At 42.4% G+C, this 24597-nt stretch overlaps 1 protein-coding gene across 1 annotated transcript in view; it reads right to left on the bottom strand.

The window, feature by feature from the left end:
• Nucleotides 1-8324: 8324 nt before the first annotated feature.
• The window catches only part of LOC308118724 (nck-associated protein 5-like), a gene marked incomplete at its 3' end in the record, with an annotated part of 84282 nt that continues 68009 nt past the window's right edge, over nucleotides 8325-24597 (bottom strand). Inside the window, 7 exon segments of the mRNA XM_080478235.1 lie at nucleotides 8325-8561; nucleotides 8815-8905; nucleotides 9816-9960; nucleotides 12653-13039; nucleotides 23558-23627; nucleotides 24463-24466; nucleotides 24468-24581. Of these exon segments, the coding sequence (XP_080334361.1) occupies nucleotides 8325-8561; nucleotides 8815-8905; nucleotides 9816-9960; nucleotides 12653-13039; nucleotides 23558-23627; nucleotides 24463-24466; nucleotides 24468-24581 (1048 nt within the window).

The raw sequence follows: 24597 nt of genomic DNA, 5'->3' as shown, positions 1-24597 counted from the left end.
CGCGCTTCAGTTTTTCCCGAGCAGGCCGTAAAACAACGGCAGGCCCCCGAGGAGGGAAATGCTGCAGCCATTAAAATGCATCATAAGTTAAGAGATAAACAGAGAAGGACGACGTCGTCCGCTCCTGCATGCGGCCGCAGCAAAAAAAAAAAAAAAAAGAAGAAATAAAGAAAAATCCCGCCACAAAAGGCCTGAGAGATAAGGCTCCCGTGAAGTGAAGCAGTTTTCAAAGGCTTTTCAAAAACTAATAATACTGTCTGCGACGCTCAAAAGGGGAAAGAGGGGGGCTGAAAACTGCTTGGATACTCTTTCACAAATTCAAAAGATGGATTAGGCTCCTCAGCACGGCGCATTGTGGGCTCATATTTCATATAGGAGTCCGAACCTGGCTGAACAATCGCAGCTTCACGTCTGCCGAGCCTGACACCTCCACATTTCTATTTTTTCTTTTTAAATGTGCACGGCTCACTACACCCACCAGCACGGCTGCACGAAGGCTAAAGTCACTCAATTTAAATAGTCAAACGTACAAACTTTCTCCTCTTCACGTCCGTCAAACTGACTCGTTTCTACCTCTACGACGGCCGCGGAGCCCCTGAGTGTCACCCTCCGGCAAATGAAAATTACAGTTAATATTAGATTTATTACTTCCAAAAAGCAAACAAACTATAGTCGGTGGAGGAAAACGTGGTTCCTATCGTCCCTCTACATTTGCAGAAGAACTATTTACTGTGGGATTCTGTTTACACAGAGACTGTGTTTCTAAAAGTTCCGCCTTTGGGAGCCGTTTTCAGAAAGCGTTTTTTTTTTTTTTTCCAGGGGCTCCGAGCGCCGTTGTCGTGTAGACGGACCGCCGAAACGCAACGGAGGGTTTTTTTGGGGGTCTTTTCATTGAGAGTAACTATTTTGGGAAGAAACTGGAGAAAACTTACTAGAACATGAAAACTCCACACAGAAAGCCGCCACAACATTTTAACCCCTTCACCCCCCCGGTGCAGCCTGATCACCACATTAAAAGTCTGCCAGTAAAGGACGTGAACTCCCGATGTGCCGTCTCTCTTAAGCTCCGCCCACACCACAGGTCTTGATGCTCAATTCAAACCATAAAACTATTATATGTGTAATAAAGAACACGTCATAAACACTAATAAAGTTAAAAGCTCAGCGTGTTTTGCTCCCCAATTGGGGGATAACGCCATATCTGGCAAACACAGGTCACCGTGTAGATTCACTTTCAAGAGGTTGTTAAATACGAGCGACAGAATCTAGACAACGTGATGAAGAAAGAAGAGGAATGAGGGGAAAAAGAGCACAGCTTTTATTCTGGCGGAGCCGCTTCCTCTGGTGCTTATCAGTGACGCCAGTCACCCGTCGATGACGAATCAGTCGATGTAGAAAAATGTCAGAATCCGAACGGGGCCTGGCTCTGGTGGGAAAACATCAGAATTGGGGTTTTAACAAGGAAACAAAGCAGGAGGAATGGAGTGACTGGGAGTGACTGGGAGTGAAAGTCTCGTTCGGCAGCAGGGTGAACGAGGCCTTTGTCAGAAAAAGCAGATTCGGCCTTTTTCTGTAAACTTGGGCCCGGACCGCGACACTTCTGCCTTCCACTTCTCGTAAGCAGTGGATGAAACGCTCGGCGTGGAGAAGCTGTTTGTGATTTACCGGGCTCATCAGCCTAATTGGAACTGGGATAATTACACATTAAGGTTCGGGTCGAGCTGCAAATTAGCCGACAGTCATTTGTGTTCCATTTTCAGCGAGGAGAAGATTTAAAGCAGCAGACAAGGAGGCATTTCACTCCGAAATCAGGAGTCTGGGAGGAGGATGAAGCTCGTGCGGTCGGGCGACGGATGTAATGAAGCTGTCAGATGATTGAACTATGGCTCCACATCTGAGGAGCAGAACGTCCAAACAGAGGACTTTAAATCCATCATGTTCATCTCCAGAGTTGAACTTTAATTCCTCCTCTTTTGCAGTGATTTGAACTCCTGGTGACACGACTGAGGGCTCAGCGGGAAGCATTATGAATAAAACCTTCTAAAACAGCAGCTCCAATCAAAGATGGCCGACCCATTCTGAAAAGAGACGCTAACGAAGTGTCCAAAATGATTTACAGATTGTTCTTGACATGGTATCAAACAATCTGAATCTCAGGGAGCTCACACAGAACATCATGGGTTTTTTTTTTAAAGCATAATTTAAACGCTTGCATTGTTCCAAGTCCATATTCTACATTTATGCAGCAAGCTACGTCTTTGACTTTTACTAATACTAGTGTCACATATCTGTTACAATCCTTTAGATTTATACTTATTGAAGGTGCTGATCACAGGGAATAAACATGCAGTCAGATTAATTTTTTTGCCGATGATGTTGTCCTAATCATTATTGTTTGTCTTTATTTCTAATACGTATTGATTTATAATCATTAAGATGTTTTTTTTATTGTCATTTCAAGTTCAGATATTTGTGCACAAGATAGGTAATATATTTTTCTCTTTTCTTTCTTTTTTGTTTATTCATTAATTGAATTGAATTTCTATATTTCAGTACTATTCCATCCAGGCTCGGACTGGTGACACGTGTACAAAAGGTGTGAGCAACATGTATAATCTGCGTTCTTGTTTTTCAAATATATAGTTCAATAACAAAACAAAAAAAGTTAGTTGGAGGTGGGAAAGGTCCCACTTCATAGTGGGAAAAAATGCATCTGTGACTGTCAAACTAGGAACTTCCCACTGGGAAAGTGGGAGCTTTCAAAGAACTCCCGGAAGTTGGTAAAAAAGTGAGAAATGCACTGCAGGAATGGGTTATTTCACGTTATTTTTTATTAATATTAAACTTGTTTCAGGAATGTGGAATGAAATCAGAACTAGTATAGCGTATGACTTCAAGCGTTCTTTATTGTCACTCCAGCAGATTGATGAAATTGTGTACTGGAGGCCCGGTCGACACCGAAACATAAATGAAATAAATTAGATAAAGAAAGAATGACTCAAAACCTTCTGAATGTGGAGACTCAACTTCAAAATGTCCACCTTTTTACATCATTACTTGTAAAAGTGCTCCGATTGCTGCCAGAGGAGTTTCTCTGGTTTTGAGTTTCTCCGGTCTGGAAATCCATGAATCCAAGATTCCTTTTTTGTTTTTTTGCACGTTGAGCCGACGTGAGGCGTCACATGGGAAAGTGAATTTGAAGGGTATGTAGAGATAATGGCGGTTGGCAGACTCTCCTCACAGCTACAATCTGAAAAGGTTGAATCGAAGTGAAGTTTGCCGGCGTTTGGATCAGGCACTCGTCCGCGGTTACTGAGTTCAGTCTCGACCTTGAGTTTCTCTCTCTGTGTTCCAGCTTGTGTGTTGAAGCGGATATGAAAGGGTGAATGACGTTGGACTGACTGTGGCGCCTTTGTCAGCCTCGTGGCTCCACAAGCGATTCGCTGAAGTACGTGTCAATAGAAACGTTCCTCCCCTGTCAAACTGACTCGTAGCTCGCAGACACTCGAATGAGATCGTTCAATATTCTGTGGGTCAATTATACATCAACTAACCGACGGAAAATTAAAGACTATTTAACATGAAAAGACAAAAATTATCAAATTAGTTTTACCTGTATGTTTGATATGTGTAAACGCAGCTGCAGACAGAGACCTGACGATAGAATTCTACTTTAAAATATCTTAATCAATTCCTCATGAAGGTTTATTAAAGGCGTCTATAGGAATGGAAGTTGGTTTTACTTATTAATTTCCCTGAGCTTCATTCTGTCTCTCTCTTTTAGTCTGTGCTCTTTCTTTCTCTACCGTCCTGCAGGACGACTGACTGTAGAACTGGACCCTTCAGCTTCGGCTTCTTTTCTACTAACTCTTCCATTTTCGTCCGTCTGAGACGAAATGATCGGATCGTGGGAGAATCTTTGTAAAATCCGCGGTCGCGGCTCAAATCGCTCAGGCTTTGCGCGGTTCTCGCGGTTCATAGCGTCATCTGCGCTCACGTCAGCTGAAACAAACCAGTGGAAGTACAGTATAACGTGACGTAGTCATCCACCGGAATGCTAAAGAAGAACGGCATTTACTTCAGACTGTCTTCGCTAAACTGGCCTCTACAGTCGACCTCTCTCTCCGAGCCACGACGGCGTCCATGTTCTCCACTTCCTGTCTTTGAAACGTAAGAAAACCGTGAGGGTGAGACTTCTGTCCATGTTTAGCTGAAGGCCGCGCTGTTTGGTCCAACCTTTAAACCGGATTGTGGTTGTGCAGCTTTCTTCCTGTTCAAATGGAGTTTCTACTCTGGACTTTTTTTTTTCTCAGTGAAAGTTACATGAGAGGCTTTGTATTTTAATTTGAAAAGTCTGTTAAGATGGGACGCACAGATTTATTCAGATTGACGGCTGTATTGTCACAAAATGTGTGATGAGTTGGTGCTTCTGCAGATTTTTTCCGAGATGACTTGAAGTTGTGTTTTTGAACGTGCATGTTACTAATATGTGGATCTTTGATTGTATATATTGACGAGTATATTGACAAAGCTCCATTTCTCTACTTGTGGACATATCAGGAGAAATATGTAGATCTTATGCCTCTATAAGAAGATTCAAATACATTGTCGTAATACAGCATTTGAAGTCAATTTGATGTCTTATGTACTTTTGAAGTCTGCAAAACACTGAACCTGTATGTCAGCGAGCATCAAACACAACACACCGCGTTAACGTAGCATATGTACTGAAATAGTTTATTTTTTTCTTTCCTCTTTGACATAAAACAAAGAATATCAGTAATATACAATTCTCAGTTTGTACTGCTAAGGTGACACATAAACACACTGGTATTACTGGGTTCTGAGCAAAAAAAAAAGAAAAGAAAGAAAACACCATTTATTAAGGAGAATTACTGTAATACAGAGTGACAATATGTGCAATAAATGGTCAATTACACTCATCGGTGCTGAGTACAAATACAGGGCATTCGATTAAATGTTAGAAAAATACAACCCTCTTGTGAGAGTGACGCTCTTCGCTATGCGAGCCGTTATTTTCTCTCCATGTTTTTTTTTTATTGTTAAAAACACAACAGACGCCATGCTTCATCTTACCCGTATCAGTCCAGACAATCCTGATCTACATTTCATTCCTCCGCTCCGACTCACTCGAGGACGCTGCGTTCAGCCGTGAGAAGAGGTAAGTACAGTGAGGCGGCAGGACGGGCGCTTCCTGCTTCTACGTGAGCCCGAGACTGTCTCTAGTGGTCGGGTGTGGCTATCGCGGCCATGGCTAGTCTGACGGGAGGACAGTGGTGCATTGTGGGTAAATCGGGTCAGCGTTTTGGCGGCTCTCGGAACATCTACACGGAAAATGTGCGCGGGGAGGAAAACAAACGCAGCGTGGGGAAGCATTCGTAACACGATTAAAAAACGTCACTACAGTGGGGCACTACCAGAAACCAAACAGCCACAACCACCAAGGTAATTCATCTTCTGCTCGGTTGGATCCAGACAAAGTCGGGGCTTTACTCATCGAGTCCACAGCGTCTATCAGAGACAATAAATCGTTTTGTTTCCCTGAGCAAGCACAACAAAGTCCACCGCGCGCCCAAACCGGCGCTTCAGGACTTCAGGTTACGTGCAAATCTCACTGCTTTGTCTTGACGTCATGACCGTGGAAGCGCGAAGAGAGTCGTGGGAGAAGCCCGAGACGCGTGGCACCAGTGAAGCAGCTGCAGATTGTGTGTGAATGTTCATTAATATTTACCAGTGCTGATCAAGGCTCACATGTTACTCTGCCAGAAGCTCAGAAGATCAATTAGTGTGGATAGAATAAGCTCGAGGATGATAATAAGCATGCAAAGTGGATTAATCAACACAATTAACAATAATTTAAAGGAAAATAAAGTTAGTGCAGACATTTAAAGAATCACATTATTCAGTCAGGTACAGAGCTCGTGAATGGTAATCAGTAGTTAAGTGCTGTACATAAGAAGGAGGTCATCTGCTGGACCCCCAGAACGTCCCTGTGACGTGTCTGCTTTTAGGATCGTCATTTCACCGGACGTGGAACGAGAACTTTGCATAAACCCGCGACGATCATGTGGCTACATCAGCTTTTCCTCTGTGGAGGTTTGTTGGTGAACTGGTTGTGCTTCTGGACCCGTGTTTGTGTCTTTCAACCTGAATCAGTTCCCTTTCTCTACAAAATCACAAGGTAGAAATACAAATCTTCCACTTTGGCTGCTTCATGTCATGCAAACATGTTTTGTAACAGATGGTGGAAAAAAAAAAACAAAAACAAAAAAACTTTAAGGCCCCGTTTACGCGACAAGGTTTCAAGTTTTTTCTGTTTTCAGAAAAAAAAAAGCTTGAGTGTTTCCAGAAAGTGTGGTTTTGTCCTGTTTACATGTGTACACAACAACAGGTTTGGAGCGTTTTCAAAAAGTTCCATCTTGGGAGCATTGCCAACACACTGCCTAAGTTCTGTTTTCACTCGAAAACATTGTGTAAAAGGGGCCTAAGTTTTATACATTTTGCTGGCAATCAACTAAAAATAATAGCAATATGCAAATCATAGTAGTCAAATGAGAGTTTTGCATTTGGAGGAAGTTAAACAAAGTGCAGTAAAAAAAATGGCTAATGAAATATAAACAAATTCAAAGTGCAGTTTGGCAGATGATCGTGCACAAAGTCAAAGCTGTGGGAAATAAAATTATAGCAATAATAATAATAGCAAACAATATTATGATATTCAAAAGCTAAGAAGAGGTAAAAAAAAACAACAAACAAACAACAAGAAAATATCTTAAAGTGCAAAACTCAAAGTGGAGGGAGGCCAGCTGAGGAAACGTCTCACTATAAGAACACGTTTTTCAAGTAAAAACTGACGCAATCATCAGAAAATCAGCACATCGTAGATGAATCTATTAGCATCAACTCCTCCGAGTGTTTGAAGTATTTTGGTACATATTTGTGATATTCTGTTTTAATGAAGGCAAATATACTTGATGGATATTGTGTCATGCTCGTTTTTGCAATTTTTAAACCTTTTAGTAGATCAGACTTAAAAAATACATCTCTCCTGTGCATTAGTATGTTAGTAGGGACAGAAATCCATTTCTGAATTTCAGCCACTGAGCTACGATTACATATTTCAGTTTTTTTTTTTGTGTGTGTAAAAGTTATATGTGAACAAAAGTGGATCTAATTGTATTTATTTGCATTCCTAAAGTGCTTTTACACCCATTAAGTACAAGATAAACCTCCGTCGAGATACAACGTGCCTCTGTAGGATGTGACAGCTTCAGTTATTATATTTTTTATATTTATATATTTTTCTCAGATATCGTGGATGTTCTCATTGAAGTGCTTTGATATGAAGCTCTGCATCGTCATTCATCAGGAAATCTGTGAATCTAATGAGAATGTTATTGCAGATATGTGAGGTCTGAATTCAGCCCAGCTGATACTTTAATATTTTAAGAGGGCCTGTTATGCTTTTATGTCACACGTCCAACCGGACATTGTTGTTTGGTTAATCTGGGGTTCGTTGTCCTGAGCAAGGGCACTGTAACACACGGCCCAGGAAGGAAAGGGAATCAAACCACCAGCCTTGGGATTGGAAGACACAAGATCGCACAAAAAAAGTACACGAAATATCTTTAATATTTCAGTTAATTAATTTCATATGGTTTTTATATGGTTATATGCTACAGGAGGCTGGTGTCAAATTACAATAACCACATTGGGGCAGCTCGTTTCAGACGATATGAAATGGAAAGTCTAGAGTCGACTGCGTTTTTAAACTGGAATATAGGAAAAAACCCTCTCGTGCAGCCCCAGAATTATAGGAACTAAAGCATAACACGTCCTCTTTAATCTTAATCTTATCTTTTCTTCTTTAATTTCATAGTGATGTGTTTGTGTTGTTTGGCTGAGAATACTTTACACTCTATGTACATTAGATTATGGCCATTAGCTTTCTGCTAAAGTCATGTGCTACAACATTGCTGTACATGTAACTGAGCTGTGTAAGACTTATTGCCTCGTCCTGCTTTTTCAGCAGCTTTAGCTCTGATGTGAGAATGTGTTGCTCTGCGACGCTCGCTGAATTCGTCGTTTAGGTTTTGTTGAATGGAAAAAAAAAAAAAAAAAAAACTGTGGAGAAACACGACGAGCACGTCTGGATCCAGAAAGCAGCTGATCGCAGCTGATTTGCAGACCTCCAGAATGGCTGCCAGAGGTTTGGTGCTCCACCTGAAAGAGTCCTCAGTGTCTTTTGGAGCCACGGTGCCATGCCCGGTCCAGGTCCAGGTCCAGGTCCAGGTCTAGGTGTTTCATCCCGCCGCTCGGCAGCAGAGTCCAGGCTGTGGGGGTTGTGGGATCGTCCGTGTTGTTGGTGCAGAGATAACGGAGCGCTCGGCTCCTCGCCTCAGGGCCACTCGCTCAGCTTCAGAAGCTCTGGAAGAGAAGAGCAGAACCACATCCTGAAGCACAGCCGCCAAACCCAGAGGAAACGTTCCGTTACACAAGCCAACGTAACACGGCAAGACTCTGTGTCCTTCGATCCGTTGCTGGACAGACACAGATCACCAGTTAACACATGTTTTAGGACAGGCGGGAGGAAACCGGAGTGGCTGCACGCTCAGGGAGAACATGAGAGGTCCAGATTCAAACCCACAACCCGGAACACGGAAACAAAACAGGTTGGATATGAGTCACTGAGTAAAAGATCAGAATTGGGTCTCATTTGGCTGCAGTGTGAACGAGGTCTCAGTGAAGAGGAACCACCATCTTTTATTATTGGACCTTCTCATGTTAACAGACGCTGATGATGATGGCGTCTCTAAGTCGGATCGGATTCCTGTTGTTTTCACTGAAGGTCGAGTTATGAGCCGAGCCGAGCGAGAAGCTGCAGCTGAAACAGAAACAGGTTTTTTTGATCTTCGGGATGTTTCAGCCTTCCTCTGCGTGTTGCAAAGTTTTTTTACTTTACTTACACTTTTTAAGCCATAAAAGAGGAGAAATAAAAACAGACTTTATGTGCAGGTTGTGTGTGTTTTGATGGCTCATAAGCTGTGGCTAGTTTTTTAACCCAAGAGCAACACACACACACACACACACACACACACACACACACACACACACACACACCCACACACACACACACACACACACACACACACACACACACACACACACACACACACACACACACACACACACACGCACACACACACACACACACACACCTGTTGTAAATGCCAGCGTTAATGTACTGTAGTGAGATGTAAATGATGTTTGGGAAGCTCGTGTCAGTCGTGGGTTCAGCTCTATTAACTTTCTGCTCAGCGGGGATGGAAACGGACTTTAAAGCAAAGTGGAGCTCCGAAACCAAATAAAACCCTTTCTTTTATTTGGTTTCATTTTTCTTTGCACCACCTTATAAAAAATGTAATTCTTGAACTTTTCTCGCTCTTTTAAGCTCCCAGCTGCAGGGTGGAGTTGAAAAGACATCTGAAGAGATTTCTGCTCCATTTCTATTTCATTGATGTCTCAGATTGAAAAGTGTGAAAACCAAAGTGACATTATTTTACAGCAGGTTTACCATCTGGAACAAACTGTATTTATCTCTCTAACTTCAGTTTTACTCTCAGTAAAGCTCAGATTTTCACTTCTCTTCTGTTTCAACATCTTTTTTTTCTCCTTAATACTGAAACATTTAGTTTTTTTGTTGAGAAGACTTTCTGCCTGGAAAGCTAAATACAAGTTCAAGTGTGTTCAGATGCAACAATCTGCCACAGAACATGTCTCTGTGAATCTGGCACCCAAGTTTTCCCAGTCGAGCGGTTTTAAAATGAATCCTCGGCGTCTTACAGTTGGCGAGCTGAAGCCTCGTCTGTTCTTTCTGCTGGCTCGGAGCGGCTCGCGGTTTGGATTTGACGTAGGTCAGCTTCTTTGGTTCCGATCCACCTGGAGAGAGCACAAGAACCAGACGGGTTTCACACTCACTTCTCTTCCACGGGCGAGTCCGTCGGGACGATTATCGCCGCGAGTTCAGAGAGGAGATCTGGGTGATGATGACTTCTAGAAAGATGACAGGTTTTTTTGTTGTTTTTTTTTTTTCAGTGAAACACAAACCAGCCCAGACAGCTGGCAGGTATCCTGCTAGACGGCAACAGGATATCGACTGGAACAGCCACAAACATGGACCAGACTGCAGCTTTAAACTGACGACTGTCTTCAGGTAAAGGTGTAGAATATTGAAGGGGAATATAATTTAAGGGGAAAACTACATTTCAAGATACATTATGCTAGAACGACACTGAAAAGGAGGAATAGAACAACAGCAGGGGTTAAATGATAGAACGGCCTAAAGGAGGAAATGGAACAAAGCACCAACATGAACCAGTTTGAAAAGCCTTTTAAATCATATATCATTAGTAAGTATAAGAAAGAAAATGCAAAGTGACCTATAAAAGGCGAAGCTGAATTCTGCTTCTCGGTCTTAATGTTAAAAATGCTGAGGGATCAAAACATGGTCTTCACTGCGTCGCTTTTATTCTCGTCTGTGCACGGAAACGGTGCGAGGAAACCTGTACGACATTAAAACGTCCAGAACTATCTCCATCTTCTGGTTCCTAATAACTTTTAAAGCTCTGATAGGAGCAGTTTGTGTTGTGTTACTGTCTCAGCGGGTGATACTGATGGAAGCTTACAAGTTAAATCGGCTGATAAGTTGTCATGTTAGAGTGTGAGTGGAGCTATTTCATGGAAAATGTGATCGGTGGTGCCTTTTATAACGGATGTTTGGTAGAAAAAGAGATGACTATTGTCTTTTTACAGTTGAAAAGTGACTACTATCAACAATAATGCCAGAAGACGTTTTCCCGTCCCTCAGTCATCTATTTATGTAAAAACTCTCACCTCGGCTTTGTAGCACCGCGTCCTGCAGCTACAACATGCATACATAAGACCCTCTCCACATTTCCTTTAGATAAGTCAGCTAGAAACAGCCTTTCCACCAGGAGGGGTCTTTTAAAAACGACTCACTGAGCGCTCATTAGCTGACGCTAACGCCATCAGCCAGTCAACCTCATGTCCAACAGTTTTCTTTTCAACATCCACCTCTTTGATATTTCAGCTCTTTGTCTGATTCTGTGTTTTCATCATTGAGCCGTTGGGTCATCGTGATGAAAAACCCACAGCTTGTCGTACCGACGCACTGCGCTCGCCTCTCCGTCTTAAACTGAAGTTATACATGGTACGAATAATAAATAACGTCAGCAGGAGCGTGGACGTTAATCCGGGAGACGAAATTAAGAGATAAATGTCAATGAATTCATTTGTAGAACTTTGAACGTTCAGCTGATTTTTGAGCACGTAACACAAGAGAGAGTGAGAGAGTGAGAGAGAGAGAGAGAGAGAGAGAGAGCTCCTCTTTAATCGTCTTTAAACCTAAAGTGTAGAAACCTTTCCGTCCTCTTGCCAAAGAGTAATTTGAAAAACCTGCCAGCATGTGGTCATGTCAAAGAGTTCATCCTCGTCTCCTGTTGGGGCTTTAAAATGTTGGATGAGTAGAGTGAAGCTAAAAGAAACAACTTGTTTCGCTGTCGGGATTTAATCCTTCTGGTTCTCACGTTGGTTTGAGTCTGGAAGAGGTTCGCTGATTCATTATTTTAATCCTATTTAAGATGGTGCAAGGGTTAAAAAAATAGCAGGTTGAACACACTGGCGTGCAGTCGTTGTCTTAAAAATGTCCAATCCGTGTTAATTTAACTCGTGTAGAGAGATGAAAATGTTCACAGATAATCCAGAGTGTTCAGAGACGTTGTTTTGTTTTGTTTTGAGTAAAAGCACTGGTGCATGTACGCATTAACGCTCTCCATGTGATCCAGATCCAGACTGTGTATGAACGGTTTTAAAACCTACAGACGAGCCCCGACTGCAGCCTGTACACTTACAATTAAAATAAGTTGAAGGAACCTCATGACACACGATATGTGAAACTTGTCATATTCTCTAATGGTAAGTTTCTTTTTTCCTGAGGATAAACCCTTTAGGGGGTCTCGGGTGTTTAGTGGTCGACTGCTTCAGCTTGTGTAGTTTCGAACCTTCAGTCACCAGTTTGTCACCCAAAAAGTTGAATTGTGCCAATGAAGCCATATTCTATGTAACTCCAGCTCTTCTTTTGACCGATTTGTCTTCCTCTTTATCCGTCTATTTCTTCTCCTGTTGTGAGCTTACTGTTCTAAACTATTATTGTTATTGCTATATTATGGTTTATTTATTACCTTATTACTGTTTTGTCTATCTATCTATCTATCTATCTATCTATCTATCTATCTATCTATCTATCTATCTATCTATCTATCTATCTATCTATCTATCTATGACTCCGCCCCCTGGTTGGGAATCACTGCCATAGAGGATGTGTGCGCTCCTGTAGTAAGTGAACTGGACGTAAAAAGTGAAATTCTATCTAAACCTCTGTATATTACACTCTTCCCTTTACAAATGGTCAAGAAACTTTGAAATGTCTGAATCAGTCAAACCAACTAAAATCCCCCAGAAGAGGAGGGACAGATGTGATGACAGAGTTTGAGCCACCCGGTGGATCCGCACTGCCGGGGAGGTTAACAACGTGATGGCGACGTTACCGTACCTTGCGGCGGTCTGGGTAGCCTGGTCTGGGTGTCACACACACGGGCAGAGGTCAGTATGGGTTGAGGCGGGGGTTGGACGGGCTGGAGGAAGGCCACAGTGGGGAAAGGCACTGACTGGACGTGGGTCATGGAGGAGTCGGACAGGGAGTTGGTCACTCCCGCATGGCTGCCGTCCTTAAAGCCGGAGGGGATTCTCCACCGGGGCAACGGGGAGGGAGACACGTCCTCGCTGGAGGACCCGGGGACACTGGGGGGGCTGAGGGACTGCTCGGGGGTTGACGAGGATTTGGGGAGGAAGTGCAGGATGGAGGAGAAGAAGGAGCAGGATTCAGGAAGGGGGATGGTCCCGATGCCACTGTCCAACGTTCGCATCTTGCAGCCGGAGCCTGCGGCACAAGGAGAACAGCTGAAGTGGATCAGGACAGGAAGGGGGGGTGGGAAAAGGGACAACAACCGGAATGAGACAGCAGGACAAACATGGTTGAAGTGGCTCCGGAGCAAAATACTTGCAACTGTACATCCAAATGAACCCTGGATATCTCCACATGTTGGCCACAATCTGCTACACCTCGTCTCCTCATTAGGACATTTATTGTTCTAAACACATGAGAAGTTTTCATCTTTCTCTCTCTTTTTTTTTTTTGAATTGTTATAAGCATATGAAGTAGAGCAGAGGCTCTCAAGCTGGTATTATTCGTTGATTCACTCACTGCTTGAACATACTAAGAACCGTGGGCTGACTTTCAGTCAATGATTTCACATCATTCACAGCTTTTCTACAGATATCAGGAGCAGAAACGAGCGTGTGACTGGATCTGGTGGTTCCTGTGCTGTGTTGACGTTGTGCACTAGAGAGCCAGAGTGGAGGCATTAGGATGGAAGGATGGAAAGTAGCAGTGCAGCGTTAGGTTCACATTTCCACTGTTTGGTCCTGAACGGAGTCTCTTCAGGGAAAAACTGTTTGGTTTGGGCGACGAGAAACTCTGAACCGGAGAACCAGAGATCTCTGGCCCCCTTGAAAACCTTCGTTTACAAACCATCTTTCTCGTGGGCGGGGTGAGAGGATATGACGAGGCTAGCAGCGGGAATCAGGAGAAGCAGACACAGAAAGAAGAAGTTGGAAAAGACGTGGAGTAGTGAGGAAGAAGTAGTGAGGAAGAAGTAGTGAAGAAGAAATAGTGAGGAAGAAGTAGTGAAGAAGAAATAGTGAGGAAGAAGTAGTGAGGAAAAAATAGTGAGGAAGAAATAGTGAGGAAGAAATAGTGAGGAAGAAGTAGTGAGGAAAAAGTTGTGAGGAAGAAATAGAGAGGAAGAAGTAGTGAGGAAAAAGTTGTCAGGAAGAAATAGAGAGGAAGAAGTAGTGAGGAAGAAGTAGTGAGGAAGAAATAGTGAGGAAGAAATAGTGAGGAAGAAGTATTGAGGAAAAAATAGTGAGGAAGAAGTAGTGAGGAAGAAATAGTGAGGAATAAATAGTGAGGAAGAAGTAGTGAGGAAGAAATAGTGAGGAAGAAGTAGTGAGGAAGAAATAGTGAGGAAGAAGTAGTGAGGAAGAAATAGTGAGGAAGAAGTAGTGAGGAATAAATAGTGAGGAAGAAGTAGTGAGGAAGAAGTAGTGAAGAAGTAGTGAGGAATAAATAGTGAGGAAGAAGTAGTGAGGAAAAATAGTGAGGAAGAAGTAGTGAAGAAGAAATAGTGAGGAAGAAGTAGTGAAGAAGAAATAGTGAGGAAGAAGTAGTGAGGAAGAAGAAACTAAAACATCTTTTCGTTGTTAGAGAAGCTCATTCGCTCTCTTCCTTCAGAGGATTCAGGAAATTCAACCAGCACAAAGTCCGTTACTCTCTTCTGCTCCCAGCAACTGTAGAAAAGCTGTGAATCACACGTCTGTGTGTTTGAAAATGTTTTTAGGAAGATTAACTACAGTACGTGAAGCAACAAATGGCAGCTTATATGTTAGGAACACTGTCGAGCCTGTTTCAAGATGATTACTGAACTTTCCAATGGCGACGGAGCAAACTGAAGCAGTGCCTGTATAACAGAAGTGAGGCTGCGAATAATGAAACTGTTTCTCTCATTCTTCAAACTCCAAACAGCCCATCATTACAGTTTGGTCATTTCAAAGTGCAGAACAACAGACACTTCTTCTCCTCTCGCTCCAACAAAGTCTGACTTTGGCTTTTTCACACACAAGTGTGAAGCAGCGTAACGATTTGTTCGAGGGAAAGTCTCGGCTAATGCAACTCAAGCCCACTTGAACCACTGCTATGTGTTTACGGATGCTGTGCGATGGGCGTGAGAGTTCTGACATGCATCAGTCACGTGGTGGATATGAAATGCACGTAATGGCACATGGCATGAAATCCAAATACACCACTGCTGTGTATTTTAATTCGTTGGTTTTTTTTACGTGCAACATATTGAACATAAGCGTGCGGCACACACAGTTATGTTGCATGTAGTGTGTTAAAGATGCAGAGGTTAAAACAGTCAGACACTCCGTCATGTTTTAGTGTAGTTGAAGCAACGATTAAATTCAAATTAGGTTCAAAGATTAAACTTGAATAGCAATAATTTGTCTTTTACGTCAAACACAAGCTCAACCTCTGCCTAAACTTGCACTCACGTCTGTTCAGTTTTATCTTTTTAAAAGACAAAATAATTATTTGTTCATTCAGCTCCACTAGAAATTCAGCTGTTCTGCAAGAATGAAGCATCGCAAATAGGCACGATCATAGGCACACACATATATATATACGTATATATATACTGTATATATATATATATATATATATATATATATATATATATGTTTGTACCCAACGGCACTCCATTTATTGATTTTGTCTCCATATTCATCAGTCTCTTCAAATAAATGTGGATCCATTAACATTTATCAGCTTTTAACTGTGCAACAGACATTTATTTTCAATCTGAACGCACTCGACTAACGTCTTAGTCCGTGCTGCGAATACTTCGGATCCTTGAGAAGCAACATATACTGTAGCTCTCCTGTGATGTCAATCGAAGCCGTTTAAAGTGTGTGGTGGGCTTCCTGTGGGGCCCGGCAGCAGGGAGCAAACTCATCCAGGGGTCGGGGAAACGCCTCTTCCCAGCACGGTTTTCCTTCTATAAAATAATAATGGAAGGAAATTAAAATAAAATGCGATTTTGTTTAAATCCTATTTATTATAGAGATTTCAGACGATATATTCAAAGTGGAAGCACTTAACTGGGATGAGAAGAGTTTGTTTATTGCCTGTGCTTCCCAACAATAATAACTTATATGGTGAAAACGGCTCTCTCAAGAGTCGTGGCGGTAGAAAGCCTAAAATGCTCAAACTACGCATTTTGAACACCGAGGCCAGTGGGAGAAGGTTCCATCGCTGCCTGACAAACAGACACACATCAGCATTGTTCCTCGTTCTGCTGTCACTGGGAAACCTCTTCAATAAGCAAACAGACGTCAGCCATCCATCCCTGCATGCACAATAACTAAATGAAAATATATTTCCTCAAATCTTTGTCACCCTGGCTTGTGTTTTAATGTTTTAATGTGTTCGCCTGCAGCAGGAACCCGAAGGCAATAACAGACGAGAGCTAAAGCAGCTGCTCCTTCATTAATAAAGACATGCGGTGAATCCTCTGTTGACTCACTCGTCTCCTCCCCGGTTGCAGCGCTCAAATTAGAGGAGAAAATCGACACGCGATGTTAAAAAATATTGAAAATTGAAAATCTTTTGTTGCGGTGACGACAGGGCGTGAAAACAGAAAAGCCTCATTTCTCAGCCAACGTGCTGCAAAAAAAAAACAAACTTCCAAGGCGGTTATTTACAGCAGCGTTCGAAAGAAACGGGAGATTTAAGCACGTTTGTCTGACTCGGTCGACACTCTGCTCGTCCAGCTGCGAACAAGAAGAAGTGAATGGAGCAGGTGTGGAACAAACATCTCATTGATTACCCGGCCGTTAACGCTGAAGCTCACAACAACTCCCGCAACGCCGTCGCCTCTCAGAAAGGCTCGGATCACAAAGGCCGGGGAGCCGACCGCCTTCAACAGGCTTTTCTACACGAGGTGGAGGTTGTTGTTCTCTTCAGCGGCCGATCGATATCTGCCTGATGTCACAAGACAACTCTGCGGCGAGGCTCCCCCAGGGTCAGGATTTCACTACAGCTCAGGAGAAGCAGAAATCTCTGGCTTGCTGATAACCAGACCTGACTTGGTTAAATACACGTGCAAAGCAACTGGACCAGACGGCAAGTTCATCGTCATCACCATGTTAACTTGTGCGTTCCACGTGCATCTCGGTTTCAGGCAGAAATCTGTGTTTTGGGTGTCTACCCAAAAAATCTGGGTGTCCAAAATTGGGATCGGTGACCAGTTTGGGGATGGGGGGGTTGTGGGGGTGGGGGGTGTGGGGGGGGTTTCTATTGATAGAGACAGACCATAAATGATGTATTCTAATGCAGTGTGGACTAAACACTACATTGTGACATGTGATTGGACTTTGCTTCTAAACAGTAATACTTTATATTTACTTTTCTCCTTGACATTTTTGCTGATGAATCCAATATCCTTTCGTGATTTGTTAAGTTTCTTTTTTTCTTTTAAGGTAATGGCTTCTTTTCATCTTTCCACCTGTCCCTGTCCCTGTCCCTGTCCCTGTCCCTGTACCTGTCCCTGTCCCTGTCCCTGTACCTGACTCACCTCACTCCAAACTTCACTACATTCCCCCTGTAGTTTCACGTTGCTTCTTTCTGCAGCCTAAACTGAGCTGCTGGAGACTCTGAACTGTGAAATAGTTTCTATTCTCCTCTTATTAGTTTTTAATAGAATATTGGATCTTATTTGTTCTCTGCAGGCCTCCTATAGCTCCGTCCAAAGACTTTACAATGTCACAGTCGCACTGAATTAAATTTGGTAGGGAACAAGCATGGTCGTCAATACTTAGATCAAAATCAGCATTTTCACAGCAAAAAAATATTTTATTCTTCAATGAAAAGTATGAATGACGTACAGACATCAAAGCATGTGTCAACATTTTGGAAATGAAAAATTAGATCAATCATAGATCTATAGAATTATTCCCACCTGTGTGGATTCTACAGATAGAATTCCTCAACATCTTGGAAAGAAAATTCTTTCAAATTCCTCCAAATTCCTCCTCTCTGCTTCAGCATTTGAACGCATCGGGATGAGTCAGAGAATTACGAACCAATCAGAGGACGCCTTTCAAAAGGTATAGACCACATGGTATCAATTGACCAATCAACTTGCTCCTTACTGGACATAATACAAACAGGAAGTCAGTTGCAAGTTGTGTACTTGAGACGATAATTCGCTATATTTTGGCAATAAAAGATGAATTTAGGCAAAATTGGACTGTGACAAGTAGTGACGGACGCTATTCACATATTTTAGAGGCTTTAAGCAACAAGTCTGCTATTTTTTCAGCCGTCTTTTGCAAAAATTGACCGTCCAAATGACGGCTGGACGGCTGGCTGCCTCAAACCATGCTGTGCATTCAGCATATTTGACCAATCAAATGGAGCGCTGGACTGTGTCAACAACATATTTCACTTCATTATTTCAACATCACATCAAACCTGGTGGTGAAAGGCTAAACATTTTAAAATAAAAATCATGAAGCATTTTGGAAAACAATTACTAAAATCAACAAACAGCTGCTCCACTTCTCAAACACTGCTGATTGAAACTGCAGAAGGACGTGTAACAAATAATAATAAGTAATAATTTTGGCCTTTTAAAATGTTTTAAGTTATTAAATGACTGATGCAGCAATAAAAACTGCTTTGAAAAAGTAGTGACTGCAGGCAGTTTATGTAAAAATACTTTAATAAAGCTTAATTTCTTGGAGATAAAAGACTTTTCTTGCAGTTTTGTGCACTTTGTTTATTAAAAATCAGTACAGTGGACGGGACAGTTATCATAACATTCATTAAGGAAACATGCTCGGCAACACTTTGTCTCAATCATCGATTCAAATGAAAACTTTTACTATTTTTTAAATGACATTACTGGCCTTATTCAGAATAGCCAGAATTATTATTATATATAACTATATATTATAGTTACTGGTTGTCATTAGGGATTCTCCCATACCATGTTTTAAAATGACAAGGAGGAGTCTGAGCTCTAACCTTCAGTTACTTGGAGATACCGAGTACTGATACAATACAACTACTCATTAAATGCCATTAAACCTGTTGTACTGAGGTACTGAAGTTTGAAAGTGCAGTTAAACACCAAATCTGCACAAAGATCACATGAGGAGGTTAAGTTTGGTTCAAACATTCTGTGTGTGAGAAAGTATCTCAGTTCATCTTAAATCAAGAACTTTTACTTATTAATCTTTCTTTTAATTTACAAATCCACAGACGAAGTGATTTTTCAAATTACTTCTTAACCTTATCTCTAAAAGGCAGAAAATAAGCAAAAAATAGATAAAGCAGCAGTGCTCCTTTAGCCTGCGAGCGGGGAACGTCGCGAGCGAACAATCTTACAATCTGCACGCACAACCTGAAGCACATTTTTATGCTTTGATTGTACTTTCTTTTTTTCTTTTTTTTTTTTGAGGATTTATGTGTGTAAATTTAAACAAGCCTGAAAACATGTTGTGGAGACGCACACAGACCGAGAGAGAAAACGCTCCTGGTGCTAATGTGCTGCTAACGCTACATATGATCAGAGAGTCTACCAGCCATCGCTAAAATATCCAACAGAGGCCGGAACAAGTGATCTGATCTGCATGGAAGTCACGAGGACAAGGACAATCTCATCAACGACATTTGAAGTGGGTCAGTTTCCTTGTCGCCACTTCATTTGAATTTAGTTGGATCACACATAGACCATGTCACAAAGCAGACACATGTAGAAACACCAGGAACTTGTATGTCTAAGTGATTCTTGAATCCGATGTATCCGGAAATGTCATAATCTTTCCAGGGATCAGATATTGATCGGCTCTTTCTTCCTTTCAGATACAGAAATATGTATTTTGAGATGCCACAGGTCGCCGTGCTCCTCATAACCTTGTATCTCCAGCAGAGTACTGCAGTGTGTTCCGGCACATCAGTGGGGTCAGAGTTCAGCAGCCTTCTAGAAACTGCTCCTTCACAGTGTTACAAAACCTCCTGTGGCAGTGGTAGGGTGGTAGGGTCCCTGCAGGCATCGTGTTGGCCACCTCTGCCTTGGGTCCTGCAGCCCACGTTGCAGACGTCACGTCTTTGTCGAGCAATCTGAAACTCGTCCTACCAACCCGAACCCTCTGACACGTCCTCAGCTGGGGGCGGAGTTATCGCGGCCTACGAGGCAGTACAGATACTGAACCGACATTTTGAAATCTACGTCGCCAAAGCAAGATGGACGTGAAAAAACAAGAACGGAGCGACGAGGAGACGCAGTGTTTTCTGTCTCTGTGGCCAGACGAGACGGAAGCGACCTGGACCAAACCGGCGTATCAGAGAATTCATCAGGACATGGCTGTGGCGGGGTGCGTCAAAAATCTCATTCTGTCTGTCCACTCCAGATGATCCACTCGTGTCCATGCAGAGCTGCACAGCATGATGCAAACCATTCAGAGGGACCGAGAGCTTCGTGTGTCTCCTCCTCTTTGTCTTTTACGTTCTCCGAGCAGTTTTCCCAGGATAACTTCCTCAGAGACAAATGAGGTGAACTAGATGTTTGGCCTTCACGTCGTGGTTAGAATGCTTCTGGGAAACGGGGAACGCTTCCTGATGTCTGTCATCTCGGGCCACTGGCAGCTGAAGGACAGAGGTTTTGGTCCTGTACTCTGGACAGGGACTTTTACAGAAGCTGGAACGGCCAGGTCCAGGGAGGATGCTTCTCAAAGCTACTAAATCAGGGGAACTGGTCTTGGTTGCAGATTGTTTGTTATACTTTATATGTGATCGTTTGTTTCTGCCTGGATCAGGAACTTAATGCAACAAGGGATCAGTCCTCCAAGACTCTGGACGCTCGGTGTCTTGGGTTTGCCTTGTTCCACATGTCTGGACTCTGCAGTGTATGAAAGTATAACATATTCAAGATGGTAGGGTGAAACATAGGTTCAGCTTTGAACAATAGCAGCTTGTGTGAAACGAATCACAAATATATAAGTCGAGTTTCCCGTGAATGTTTTCAGTTTGTTAAGTTGCATTCGGGTTTAAAAAATGCACCGTCAACTCTACGTCAGTCCCAACAAGTTTGTGCCGAGTCTGGACGGCACATTTCAGCTCGGAGCTCAAGGCAAAGTTAATTCAGTCAGCGGTGGCCGGGATGATCGTGCTTAGCTGGTGCAGTGCTGAAATTTTAATGAGGTGATTAACCCCAGAGGGCAGGCGTCCGTCCGTATCAAACAGGCGTGATATTTGCAGCGGCTTGCCGATGGTGTCACCCTGGCCAGTGAAGTTTCAGCAGGGTCTCCCACCAGCCCTCTACCTCACTGATGTGAAAACTTTAATAAGCTGCGATTTTTAATTTAGTGAGTGACCACAATAAAAAAGGGGGCCAAGGAAAGTTTTATTATCTGTCTGAATTCACATTCAATCTCCGTCTGTCCCTTCCTTTTTTTCCCAGAGATTGCCACCTCTAATTAGCTCATTAGTATGGTAAGATTGAAGCTGTGTTTAGAAATGCTCACATGTCTGAATTAGAGACAGATTTTACCTGTGCTGAAGTATTATTTAGTGGCAAGTCAGAGGGTTCAAGACTATACCTGAAGAAAAGTGATGCAAGTGTGTCTGATCCAACAACTGCACTGAAAGTAATGATGTGTGGTGCATGAAGTCCTGATAAAGGCCGAAGCAGGAAGTATATGTGCGTCTCCAGTGTAGGGATGGGTACTGCATTCTGTGCTTTTCCAGGTACCGACTTCATTCCGTCGGTCCTACCGAGTACCCATTCAAGTAAAATCAAGAGAAAGTGCTCAGAAGTCCGGCTGCACTCTGCAATATTTGTGACGCGAAGTGCGAGGAATGGCTCTAATCTGAGGAAGCTCCTGGTTCAGCACAAGATTTTTCTCCAGGCTGAAGAGGGCAGAGTTGTGGAAAGCCTGAGATCTACAGTCACAATGTTTCCAGAGAGGAAAGGAGTTACTGGGTTTTAGTTTGTGATTAAACGAGAGAGAAAGAAACACTGCAATTTAAACTGAAATGTTTTGATATATTTGTAAAAGTTTATATATTGAGAAATTAATGTGTTAAATTAAAATTTTTTGAAATGTTATTATTAAACAAATAACATTTATTACCACATAAACACATCCTGTTAAGTAGCATTTCGATTCCCAGGTAGAGGGTATCCGTACTGTTCAAATGTGAAAGGTACCAATCCCTACTCCAATGTGGGGTCGGTCTATATTAAAAATACTTTTAATATTTTAATATCTACCATGAAGCCAGGATGATCTGGGATGCAACGCCATCATCAACAGTTTTTCTGTTACACAGCAGCCGACTACAGTCATAAACTTCAACTTTCCGCTGTACCAGAATGTAAAACGCACAAACTCTCTTAAAGTTCTTAGATTTCTGGATTGAACTGGTTTATATAAAGCTACACCAACACACGTCTATCAACAGTGAAGCAAAAGCGTAAAACAACACTTGAACTGCGATTAAAACCCAGTGTCAAGTTTTGTTTCAGAAAAGTTTCACATTTACATGGAAACGTTTTGAAAATGATGTTCGTTTACATGGAAACAGCAGAAACACTAAAAACGATGTAGTTAACGTGCCAATTTTCCTCGTTTCCACGGAGATGGAAAAAAGTTCCACCTTGAGAGCCCTTTTCAGAAAGTTGTGTTTTCAGTGGCTCTGAGCAGCGTTGTCGTGTAAATGAACACCCAGAAAAGCGTTGTCTAAACCTAAAGTGCCGCTTTGTTAAACTGCAAGATCCTTCAATATTAGCGCCTTGAGGAAATCTGGAAATGTCCCTTTTTAAAACTTCACCTTAATGACCTGAAAGGAAAAGTACATTTTGATAGTTTTCGTTTCGTCACTGAGGACTTAAGTGTTTAATTACGTTTTGACATTTGCCAAATCATTGTTCACATCTGATTCCCTCTTTTTCTCTGACCGTAAAACAAGGCCCTTTCTTAATTCTGCGTTTAATTGTGCACCTACAGGACTCTGGTTAACCAATCAATTTGGTATTTCAATTAAGTCTGTTGAGCCGAAAAGTATGTAAATCAAACAGCAGGCTGACATTGTTGACTCAGTTAACACTGTAACAAGGGAGCGATGTAGAAGGAGAGCTGCTGACAAACTGCCACTGTCAACCTGGACCGATGATGCAAATTGATTATTAGTTCTGCTGCTCCTGTAAATCCTGCTAAAGCTTGGACGTCTGCATGGATGAGCAGATTAATCAAAAACAGGATGAGCCTGTGCATGCAAAGTCCAAGTGCATGAATCTGTGAAGATGCGGAGGGGAGGGAGGGGGGGGGTCAAGCTTTAAGACGATTTCCTGAATAAACAGCCAGGGCCACATGATAAAGACCGGTGGTGAAATGGTTCCCATTCGCCTCGACCGCAAACTGCCACGCCAAATAAATGCAGAGGTAGGACGGATAAAATGAACAGAAACATGGTGGAGAGAAGCACACACTTGACAGATTTCGACACTCTGCATGTTTGACTGGCGGCTCGTTCATCACGTTCGTGACTTACACGTCTTTCATATTTGGTCTTCACTTCTGTCTGCAAACTGTAAAACGGTAAGATACAACAGATACAACCTTAATGCTTTCACGCTTCAAGGGAAACAGCCAACATTGCAAGGGAGTGAGCTCATTCATCTTTTGTTCCCCAAGTAGCAGGAAGTTTTAAAAAGGGATTTATTAGTATTTTGCATTGACTGATGACAAACGGAGGATAGAAGAATCTGACCTATCACTGCCTCCTGGGCGGGGCTCTTCACCGTGGAACCATTCTCACCATCTGATCTTCGGTTCATCATCTGTTTGAATTGTAGAAAGAAAGAAAAGGCAGGTATAACCACAAGGTTCTGTCGTTTGTTCTTGAAGTACTGCAGGTAGTAATCCATGTGTGGCATGAGCTGAAGAGCGTTACAGAGACGTGTGACCACGACGAGAACCTTTTGCCTTGAGATCTGAGTTTGTCTTGCATTTTGTCTCTCCTCTGAATGAGGCACGGCGCTGACACATGCTTGGCATGTTCTTGAGTTTGGAAGGTCGAGTGGAGATGACAGCTCTTGTACAGACATTTCAACGGCTTTAAACTTAAAATACTAATCAGACAAGCTACAGTATACATGTAGTGCATCTGACTGTTCGAAAAGACACCCTTGTTAAGACTCCAGATACTTTCTGGACTTGATGTGATCACCTGCTGAATTATTGAAGCTTTTTTCTTCTTCAGATCAATAAATGTACTGCACTGGTAAGAATATGGACATAAATACCAAACTGAAGGATTCAACTCATGGGTTGATAATCAAATATGAAATGATGAAACTCAGTGTAACAGTTTTTGAGAGACAGTTGACAGAATTAGCCCAAAGTACATCTCTCTTGATAAAATTGTTGAGAATTACGCAGTTCCGAAAGCGCTACGTCATCCTGTTGAAGGACTCTGCGTCAGCAAATCACGTAAATGAGAACATGAACGCCAGGTAGATTAGAAATGCGGCATTTCTACAGCCTGAGAAGAAATATCACTTCTTCTGAGAAACTGCATTAAGTTGTCCTTTATGCATCTGTGACAACAAAACGCACTTGCAAGGAAATTAATGTAGAATTAAATTGAAATGGTTTGTGTGGCTGGTGATTTACTTGCCTTTGGATCGCCGATGATATCAGTATGTCCTTGTATCTCACTCAGGGACATTCCCGGGCAGGGCATTGAGATGCAGGCCCGTACTGCATCATGAGACTCTCTTCTCCCCACGGAGCTGAAAGAAAAACTGT

This window comes from Lipophrys pholis (assembly GCF_963383615.2).
Source record: "Lipophrys pholis genome assembly, chromosome: 13".
Taxonomy (NCBI): Eukaryota; Metazoa; Chordata; class Actinopteri; order Blenniiformes; family Blenniidae; genus Lipophrys; species Lipophrys pholis.
Note: the sequence above shows the minus strand (reverse complement) of the source record. Positions and strands in the feature narration are given on the sequence as shown.